This window comes from Leuresthes tenuis, unplaced genomic scaffold, assembly GCF_036924035.1.
Source record: "Leuresthes tenuis unplaced genomic scaffold, fLeuTen1.0.hap1 SCAF_19, whole genome shotgun sequence".
Taxonomy (NCBI): domain Eukaryota; kingdom Metazoa; phylum Chordata; class Actinopteri; order Atheriniformes; family Atherinopsidae; genus Leuresthes; species Leuresthes tenuis.
Genome location: NW_027325373.1, coordinates 28,230,351 through 28,241,236, shown reverse-complemented (window position 1 = coordinate 28,241,236; position 10,886 = coordinate 28,230,351). Strand labels below are relative to the sequence as shown.

The following is a 10,886-nucleotide window of genomic DNA, read 5'->3' as shown; positions in this document are numbered from 1 at the left end:
AGCCGACTCTTTCTCTACGCTAAAATCTTCAGATTTAACTGACTTTTGGGACTTAACATCGTGTTCTAGTGTAATGACTCAGGTGTAAATTTAGAGGGGCCGAGGTGGCACCTGGATGGGTTAAATGCAGAAGAGTAATTTTGTGTAATACATGACAATAAAGTAATCTTAATTTGTGTTTGAAATGAATTTAACTTGGCACCTCTTTTGAGACCTTAAAATTGAAATTTGGGGTTTTACTTGAAACTTCAGACTTGTCACATAAGGTGGAACTTCTTAGTCAAGACTTGGGAGGCATCATGAATCAGCACACAGCTAATAAAACTTGTGAAAGTACAAGTAAAAAGTTAATTCTTGGCTTGTGCTCCAGTCAAGGTCAGACCAGATGTGACAGTGTCCGAATTTTCTCATGTTAATACCAGGATTTTTGTCTGCTGTGGGGCCCAACGGGATTTCCAGGAGACCTTTTACATCATCAGTGATGCAAGATTTTATTCACGCACTGCAGGGGAACACAAGCACTTGAAAGATAGGGATCTCCACCTCTACCCATAAAAGAAAATCTGAAAAAACTCCAAAAACCTATTTGGTGTTTATGAGGCTTCATGTGAGAGTCTGAGTGCTGCAGCCTCCCTCCTTTCAGCTACTGACGCATTACGCTTCAGTTTCAAATAAAAAAACATTGATTAACTACTAATGGGCACATTAACTACCGACTTTCATATCAACATGCAGATCTGAAATATCATTTACAGAGAATATATATGCTTTACTGTTTCCACTGTAATCTGCAATGCAGATGACGACCAGCAGCTCTCAGATTGTTTCTACATGTATTTTATCTTTCCTCCAGTTTAAGATCTGCATGACAGCAGTTGTCCTTCAGAGCAGCAGGATAACCTTCAGTACGACTCAGTCCTCCTTTAAGAAGCCAGAAACCACCGCACTGCTGCAGCACAGCAGCTCAGACCTCATTCTGATCCAGCACTGACCCCACGTGGTCGTGTTCACACATTACAGCCCACACACGGTCGCACAGTTTATTCATTTTCCTTATTTTTTACATCATCATCATCATCCAAAACGGCATAAAGGGGATCTGTTTACATACAAACATGCAGGTCAGACTGATGTGATGAACAAAAGCGCTGCTGAATCAGAACTTCACCACTTTGGTCTGCTTGGGTTTGGCTTTCTTCATTGGAATGTGCACCTCTTCATGGTCTGCGCTCATATTGTTGGACAACCAGCCCACTGTCATGGAGTTAGCTGGAAGGACAACATCAGAGAAACATTAAGACACCCAGTTTATTAAACTGATTTGGGTTTATCACAGGTGAATATCCTAGAACCACAGTAAATGTTTTCAACTTAACAAAACGTTCCTGGCTGCACCTGCATTACAGTTCCAATGGAATGAACTTTAAATAGAATAAAATTAGTTTCAAAGGAACAAACAACTGAGATGAATCTCTATGCCTCAGAGACACGAATTGTTCACCTCCTTAGAGGGAAAATCTGCAGCGATTAATACAGTCAGATGAAAATTCACTAAAACTCAAGCTCCAGTCCACCAGCACAACTGCTAGAGGATGCTTTTAAGAAGATTTTACTATTCTTTCCTCTTGAGAGAAATGAGCCCACCATAATAAAAACTCCTGATTATTTATTTTTGTCAGACATTCCTTTTCAACATTCCTCGGATCATTCCTTCTCTTTTTGCTGAGCCTACCACTAACTCTCGGTCTAACCATGAGCTATGAAAACAGTGTAGGGCTGCAGCAAAGATTATCTAGGTACTAAAAGCCGACTGATTTCCATTAAAATGCTAACGTGACACGTTTCCTTGCGTTTGTTCCGCTCAGTGGACTCGATAAGTGTCCACGTAACGTTTTTTCTGTTTTATTTCAAAGAGGAGATGAGAGCAGATGCACCTGGCGTCTTTGCCTCAGTTATCAGGCCCCTCTCTTGTGGAATAAGCTGCCAGTAAATGTCCGGGAAGCAGACACCCTTTCCACTTTTAAGATTAGGCTTAAAACTTTCCTTTTCAATAAAGCTTTTAGTTAGGGATGGCTCAGGTAATCCTGAAACATCCCATAGTTAAGCTGCTATAGGCTTAGACTGCTGGGGGACCTCATCTGTCACACCTTTCCTCACTTTGCTCTCTTTTTCCCCCTGTTTAATTTCTCAAATGATTTTATGTACATGTGACATTATTGTGGTTATTAACTTGTGTTTCCCTGTTCCAACAGGTATCCTTTGAATGGTGTTATGGTGTTTTTCCCCCCTCTTTTCCCTCTTTTCTGTCTTCTCAAACCCCAGCTGGTCGAGGCGGATGGCCACCCTTCCTGAGTCTGGTTCTGCCAGAGGTTTCTTCCTGGTTCTGGTTCTGCCAGAGGTTTCTTCCTGGTTCTGGTTCTGCCAGAGGTTTCTTCCTGGTTCTGGTTCTGCCAGAGGTTTCTTCCTGGTTCTGGTTCTGCCACAGGTTTCTTCCTGTTAAAGGGAGTCGTTCCTTTCCACAGTCCCTCAGGCTCAGGACGGGAGATTGGACTGAAGACAAGTTTCGGTCCAATCTGTTGGTTTCCTTAGATAGGATATTATTTTTGAATTGGCTCTATATGAATGAATTGGATTATGATTACAATGAATTGAATTCCAATTGGCTTGAATTGGACTATATTGTTTAAGTGCCTTGAGATGAAAATTGTTGTAATCTGGCGCTATATAAATAAAATTGAATTGAATTGAAATGAATTGAGAGACCGCTTTATTAGCTTCCAGTTAAACCGTCCCTGTTTAACCAAAAATGACCATGGACTCCCTGTAACAGCAGCCTGATCATATTCTGCATACGCTGCACATGCGTCGCACTCTCACAACTGTTGTGAGAGTGAGTTGTATCAGACTCATTCACTGATAATATGAAGTCGGGTTAAGGTTAGTACCCTGACAAATGAATAATACCACAGGGGAGTCATTTTCTTAGAAGAAATAACAGCAAAGCTGCATCAGAGCTCCTTTTGTTTTTCAAAGAAAGGCCGATATAACAGACGCCCGTGCACGTTGTGCCACACTAATAACTGTCTGTGTGAAACCAGGCGACCACTGAGCAGAACATGTTGGTGGGAGTTAAACGAAGCTTCAAAGCAGATCATTTCCACTGAGTTGTTCGAGTTACCCTGGAAACTGTTTCAGATCAAAAAAGTGTTTTTCAGTGTTCATGACTTCTCCTGTAGGTTAAAAAGTTGTAGTATTACGAATCCGATTCATTTGAAGTATCACCGTAAACAGAATATATGGAGCAGCCCTGGAGGATTTTTACATTTCTTGTACTTGATGTTTCATATTTGTAGTCGTGAATAGTTCAACAGAAACAGGCTCAACACACGTTTGAGTTTCTGCATGAAATATGGCGCAGCGACTTAAAATGTCCCCACAGCTCAGTCAGAGTCACATGATAACTCGTTAACAGCGATTATTGACAACTCACTCGCAGCCTGATGCTCCGGACAGTCCTTCTGAAAATGTTCCACCGAGCCACAAACGCGACAGCAGCCTCCTGCAGAACATCAGATCAGAGAGTTAAGACTGAAGGAAAGAGTCGCTCAGAAAGAAATCTCAAACATTTAGCTGCAGCTACAAAAACAGTTAATGGAACATTGATTTAAAATGACCTCAATTGCAAAAAAAACTAGTATAACAAGGGAATTTTAATAAATAATAAAATAAAAGGTCAGACAAAAAATAAAAAACATCAAATGCACAAAGCATCAGTTTGTCCTCTGAAAGTAACAACTTCTTCATCACTACAACTAAGTCAAGGCTTTTAGAGGCATAAAGCAGATGTTTGTGGCAGCTCAGAGTTCACGCACATCTGTGAAACCTGAAGTTAAAATGATTATCAGCAAATAAAAAGGCCAATAAAGTGCTTTAAAAATATGAGAATGAAAATTAAATTAAAAAAATGGGGAAAAAACAGAATTCTGAGAATTATTTCAGAAAAATGTTTCAGAATTTGACTATTAAAAAATATTGAGGAATAATATCAAATAAAAAAAGAACATTCAAGCTAAAACACAGAACACAGAAATGTTAGTATTAATTAATGTCCCGGTGACAAAGATCTTCATCAGACTGTGTGCAGAGTGAACAGTCCACATCAATGTCCTTTTTGCATCTACGTAGAAATAACTTACAGGGATGAATCATTTAAAAAGACACTTCTTCAATCTTATTTACAATCAGATATTTAGAGGGAAGGCAAGGCCCTTCCGTCCTTTGAACCGGAAGGACATGGTTTACATGAAAATGGCCGCCGCTGGTGACAGCGTACGCGCTCATTAAAGAATATTTAGATGCAGGACATGGATACAACGTGATACTGGATATGCTATCAACAGAAACATGAGTGTGCGTACGCTGAAGACACGTTTGTGACATGTTTGTTTGATTCTGTTTGTCTGGCGGTGTTGTCCTTCTGGTTCAAAGGACGGACCAGCAGTCCAATAAGCGACTATTCATGTCAAATCACACTGTCCCCTTGAAATATTTCAGAAAATGATTGAAGTGTATGGAATCGTATTGAATTGTTGCCTGAATATTGTGTATCGTAAGATTAGTGTATTGCTACAGCCCTTTGTATAGCTGCACATTTATAGTATTTATAGCATTCAGCTTGCACTACAGCTCCTTATTTTTTGAAACTCTTTAAAAATATATATCTATATTCTATATGTATAGGGCTGGGTACCGAACGTCGGTTCTTTTGAGGCACTGACCAAAATGCTTCAGTAGTACCGAGTATCAAAACATGCCCCATCTGAGGTGCCACGTTTCGGCACCCAGAGATTAATCATGTGATCAAGAACTGATCATGCTGCCCTCGACTGGCTGTATGAACGTTACACTTTGCCGCATGCAGGAACATGTGGTCACGCCCACAGACGGGTTCACGTGTATCTGCGTGGGGAACTGTGGTTGTGTGTGAGCCGGTTAAACAACGCCACCGAGGTCTAAAGCGTGGCTTCATTTCACCAAGATTGATGCCAATAGTGCGTGATATTCCAAAAAGTCTTTGCTGCTAAGGCCAGCAACACGACTAATTTAATTAATTATTTGACCTGCACAAAATCAGTGTAAGAGCAGAAAGTTGCTCCGTGTTTGACTGCAGGAAGGTCGGACCGCAGCCATCCTCCTCTCAGCATTCAAGTCAGTCTGTGGACGCCACAGACCCCAGCAGCATAGTTCAAAATCTCCACCACTGGACTCGACTTCGTCTAAGAGCACCGAGGACGGCGCAGTGTGCGGCATTTTAACAGGAAAATTAACGTTCAGCGAAAACCGGCAGTAATCTCAATGTTACTGCAACTTAATACGTGCAGAAAGCAGACATGTTGATGCTTGTGAAGAAAAAGTGCTGAGTGAAAAGTATCCTCAGTATGTAGGATAGTGTTAGACACCAACCTGCCACTTTTTTGCAACTGTTTTGCACTGGAAATGATTTGTTGTTCATTTTTTCAGTAAGAAAACTGCTTGGAATGGAAAAATACTGAGCTGACAAATAAAACTGAAGATGTACTGTTATTTGTACTGTAATTTCCTTTTTGTTGGAATTGATATCATAAAATTGGTATCAAAAAAAGTATCGCTCAGGAACCGGTATTGAAGTGAAGGTATCAGTATTGGTTCCGGTATCGAAAGATTTTGATTGATACCCAGCGCTGATATATACACACACACACATTGTATATTCTTAATACTCTGCACCAACTACACCAAGTCAAATTCCTTGTAAGTGGAAACCTACTTGGCAATCAACTTGATTTGGAATGTGTTCTGATGAGTGTGTGTCCGCACCTTCAGCATAGAGTCCTCTGGGATTGTCGGGGCAGGAGCGTGACAGGTGTCCCGTCTGACCACAGATGAAGCACTTAGCGTACGGGTAATCACCTGAAGGAAATGGCACGGTTACAGCGACGTATGAACAGAGCGCGCGTCAGAAGGTCCAGCTGAGACTCACCCAGAGCTGGGTCCACTTTAGATTTGCACTTGTGGATCTCGTGTTCAGTAGAGCCACAGCGGTAGCAAATGCCTCGGCCCATCTCCTCATCTCTGTCGGCCTCCGGACAGTCGGCCAAACCATGACCGGGCTTCCTGCAGTTAAAACACATCTGAGGAGAGAGCAGCAGGGGGGCAGAGTCAGTAAGCAAAGAGGAGTTCCGATAAACATCACAAAGTCCTTCACAACAAGAAGTTCCAATAGAAAAAAAAAAGTTAACCAAAAGCAGGTTTAAAAAGCTTTTTGTGAGTCACAGATCTCAGGCCCTGATCCTGTGACCTCAGGCCTTGATCCTGTGACCTCAGGCCCCGATCCTGTGACCTCAGGCCCCGATCCTGTGACCTCAGGCCCCGATCCTGTGACCTCAGGCCTTGATCGCGTGACCTCAGGCCTTGATCGCGTGACCTCAGGCCTTGATCGCGTGACCTCAGGCCCTGATCCTGTGACCTCAGGCCCCGATCCTGTGACCTCAGGCCCCGATCCTGTGACCTCAGGCCTTGATCGCGTGACCTCAGGCCTTGATCGCGTGACCTCAGGCCTTGATCGCGTGACCTCAGGCCCCGATCGCGTGACCTCAGGCCCCGATCCTGTGACCTCAGGCCCCGATCCTGTGACCTCAGGCCCCGATCGCGTGACCTCAGGCCCCGATCGCGTGACCTCAGGCCCCGATCGCGTGACCTCAGGCCCCGATCCTGTGACCTCAGGCCCCGATCCTGTGACCTCAGGCCCCGATCCTGTGACCTCAGGCCCCGATCCTGTGACCTCAGGCCTTGATCGCGTGACCTCAGGCCCCGATCGCGTGACCTCAGGCCCCGATCCTGTGACCTCAGGCCCCGATCCTGTGACCTCAGGCCCCGATCCTGTGACCTCAGGCCCCGATCCTGTGACCTCAGGCCCCGATCGCGTGACCTCAGGCCCCGATCGCGTGACCTCAGGCCCCGATCCTGTGACCTCAGGCCCCGATCCTGTGACCTCAGGCCCCGATCCTGTGACCTCAGGCCCCGATCCTGTGACCTCAGGCCTTGATCGCGTGACCTCAGGCCTTGATCGCGTGACCTCAGGCCCCGATCGCGTGACCTCAGGCCCCGATCCTGTGACCTCAGGCCCCGATCCTGTGACCTCAGGCCCCGATCCTGTGACCTCAGGCCCCGATCCTGTGACCTCAGGCCCCGATCCTGTGACCTCAGGGACCTGCTGGGGACACATGGATGGAAAAGCCCAAATCATCTTAAAGTGGACTCTGAAGTTGATAGTGTGACCTTTGAGGATTCAGAGGACTTAGTTAGAAGCTTCGTAGCAGCGTTCTGAACAACCTATAGACTTTCCAAAGAGTTTTACAAAGAATTACAATAATCCAGAGCTGATGGAATAAATGCAGAAAGAACAGTTTCCAGCTCAGAGCGGGACACAATTGGACTGCAGTTAAATATTTCTGAATAGATAAAAACAAGAGCAAAGCAGAGATTTGACATGCGCATCTAAAGTGAAAGCTGAGTGGAAAGTTACCCCAAGGTTCCTGATAGAAGATTTATCAGAAGAAGCAAGAGGACCCAGAGTTTCCATGAGCTTAGACACAGATCTGTGGGGCAAAGACAAGGACTCTGTATTCTCTTCATAAAGGTGGAGAAAGCTGTCAGCCATCCAACTTTTAACAGTCTGATGAGCTGTGAAAGATCTGTAGCTTAGAAACATCTTAAAGAGAAATACAGCTGAATGTCATCTGCAGGGATGGGATATCCTTAAAAGTGCTCAAAATGTGCTGAAGACAGAGAAAATATAACAGAAATGATAAAGGCCCCAAAACAGAACCTGTACTGAGAGGCAGCCACAGATGCGAATCACATTATTCACATCTGTGGCTCAGATCACAGACTCAGAAAAATGGGGGACAGGTCCTTTCAGGCTGCTGCTCCACATTTACAATAACCAATAATGTAAAACAACCTACTGGCTGACGTATCTGCATTAAGTTCATCATCTCCCTCAGGCGTCCCCAATATTATCAGTGCACTAAACTGTACACATGTACGCATCCAGGCCCCTGCTGGACCTGTGGAGGCCGACTACGTAAACCGAACTTTTTTCCATAGCCAGGTACGTATACAGGTACGTATTGGGGATAAATGTCCACAGACTCTGAATTGGATTTCTCATTTGGAAAAACACCACATCAACCTCTTTGAGTAATGCTGAGCAATGTTACATTAATGCCGTGTGAAACCAAGCACCTCATCATTGACTCCTATCCTCCATGCATACAGATGATCTGTGATGGAGGTCATTTAAGTTCCAACATTGAGGCTAAATGGCCGGATCAGTTCATGATTCCAGGAGCTTTCGAGCATCCTCACTGGCAAAGAGTTTTGCACAAGGCGTGAGAATTTTACTTACCCGAAAGAGCGTACTCTTGAAGTAAAGTGTATATAGCATAGACATAATTTTGGTAATCTAATGAGAGGTCAGGTGTAGAGGTCATCTTAAGGAATTTAAAGTGCTCGTCCTACTTTATAATAGATAGCCATATAAGGCACATATTGCATCAAATTGCCAAGTCTTAACACATGTATCCAACCAACATATCCAACGAATCACATGATCAAAACAGACCCTGATACACCCACCCAGTACCTCAGCCTGTCGGATGTGATGGTCAGCAGGACGTTGTTCTGGAGTCTGGATGCTGGCAGCAGGTCTTTGAACATAACATGCGTCATGTTTTATCTCCTAATCAGAACAACCCGTGTTTACGCACTCTGAGTCACGGGAACACGCCTTCGTCAGGATGTTTCAAATAGAAAAAGCACCTCCTGAACATCAGATGTGAAACATTTGTCCTACTGGTTAGTTTGAAAACACTCACCATTTTATTCTTTTTGTTCTGCTGCCTCTTCACCCTCCTGTCCTCCCTCCTCCTGTCTTTCTTCAGAGCCACCTCCACCTCCTCCCTGACCTCCCGCTCCGCCCACCCCCTCACCCCCCCCCTCGGAGGCAGCGACTGTCCACTCTGCTGCAGATACTCCTGGAAGCCATTCACATCCTCGCTGACGTACTCCTTCTTCTTACGGTTGGGCTGCTGAGTCCTCCTCAGAGCGTCCCTCTGAGCTCCTGCAGCATGACCTCCTCTTCCTCCGCTTCTCAGCTGACTCCAGGATGCGGCCTCTGCTGGTTTGTGTTTGTGGATGTTATTGGCTCTCGCCCACCTCGTCATAGCTGCAAACAAACTGAAGGAAAACACAGATAGTCTGGACTTAAATGATGACTTCAAATGTTAAAATTACTTCAAATGTTTTAGCTGCTGGTTTGTGTTTCTCTGAAAGGAAACAGGATGGAAAATACTAAAAATGTCAGACTACAGAGTCCAGTAGTCAAACATTTGTCAGGTTTTACCGCTAAATTTCTGTCACGTAAATATGGACAAATATTTGGTCACGTGTTTAGAGGACATAAGTTGTAGAAAACCTATAAATCATATTTTTTTCAAATCTCGCATTAGGGTTTATGTGAGATTTTAAAAGAGTTTACAGTGTTGTGCTGAACATAATAACAGTTTTAACATCGACACCGCACAGAGTTGTTGAAAGTTGTCTTAATTTGACGGAATAAGCTGCAGATGTGACGCAGCAAAACCACCGGAAATTCCTGTTTGTCGTTAAAACTGCTAAATGTTCACTTCCAACAAGAAACCGACAGAAAAACACTTTATTTTAATCTAAAACAAACAGAATTACCTTAAGACGCTCCGATCGCATGTGTTTTTATTTTCACCGGAAGTAGACTGTCTTCTTCTACGAACCGGTGTAGTTTTGTTTCTTCATATTTCGGTTCCTTTTAGCGCTTCTGTAGGCTGAAAGACGAACTGCACATTGAATTGGACTTTTCAAAGATGGGAAGTTTATTTACACTGTTGCAGTATAATTAGTCATTTGAAAATCAATTAATAATAAACAGAAATAAATAATGAACTGAATCTATATAGAATAAAGAAATCAATTATTTAATTGAAATTTGTTTTCCAGTGATACCAATTGTTCAAGAATGGTTTACCTAATGTAATCAGGACTTTTATCTTGAGTAATTTTAGTAGGCTTTAATATTTTTTTATATTATTGTCTTTTTATTATTCAATTAACTTATTTTTATCAACATTGTGATGATGTAAATAGCTCCAGTGGTTCCAAATCTATGGGTCAGGCCCCTTCAGAAGCCCCCTCACCAGATAACCTCATAGCTTTACAGATATGGCTGAAAGATGAAATGTTTGGTCATTTTTAAGGGAATTGCTCTTTTTGTGTTTTAATCAATGACAAAGTGTGACACATTAAAAGTTCATATCTGTTTTCTGAATGACGTACATTTTTACATCAGACAAATACATCAAGCACTGCTTGGTAAATGCAATTATTGATGTCATGAAGGAACAATCAGTTTTCATGTGCAAAACTGAAAAAATATACATATTGAAAAGACATTTTGATCCTTAGTCAGGTTTTATTTAATTAGAAAATCTATAATTTTTCAGTGTATATCAATGTCAGTGTGTCCAATTATTCTTTTTTATGACCCTTTATGTGAGTTCTATGACCTTTTTACTTGACTTTACAGTGTAGTGATGTTACTGTTCCTTGATTATTTGATGAGATTTCTGCAGGAGTGTATCTAAAAAATTAGATTTAGTTTTAAGTTTCTTTTGATGGAGGAGCAGATGGAGAGTAAAGACCTGAGCAGACTGTTTAAGAGTCTGTGAGAAAACGGTTCAGACTGTAGAGGCTGAAGGCAGCAGCTCACAGCTGATGGCATTTTGATGTGATTATGTAAGGAGAGCAGTTTG

The 10,886-nt window shown here is 42.9% G+C and overlaps 1 protein-coding gene across 1 annotated transcript; it reads right to left on the bottom strand.

The window, feature by feature from the left end:
- Nucleotides 1-481: 481 nt before the first annotated feature.
- Nucleotides 482-9,859, bottom strand: zcchc9 (zinc finger, CCHC domain containing 9). Its single transcript, XM_072372248.1, has 6 exons — nucleotides 9,787-9,859; nucleotides 8,919-9,279; nucleotides 6,020-6,170; nucleotides 5,857-5,949; nucleotides 3,491-3,559; nucleotides 482-1,269 (listed from the first exon to the last, which is right to left on the bottom strand). The coding sequence occupies exons 2-6, from the start codon at nucleotides 9,264-9,266 to the stop codon at nucleotides 1,157-1,159; spliced, it is 774 nt and encodes a 257-aa protein (XP_072228349.1). The 5' UTR covers nucleotides 9,267-9,279; nucleotides 9,787-9,859; the 3' UTR covers nucleotides 482-1,156.
- Between the last annotated feature and the right edge of the window lie 1,027 nt (nucleotides 9,860-10,886).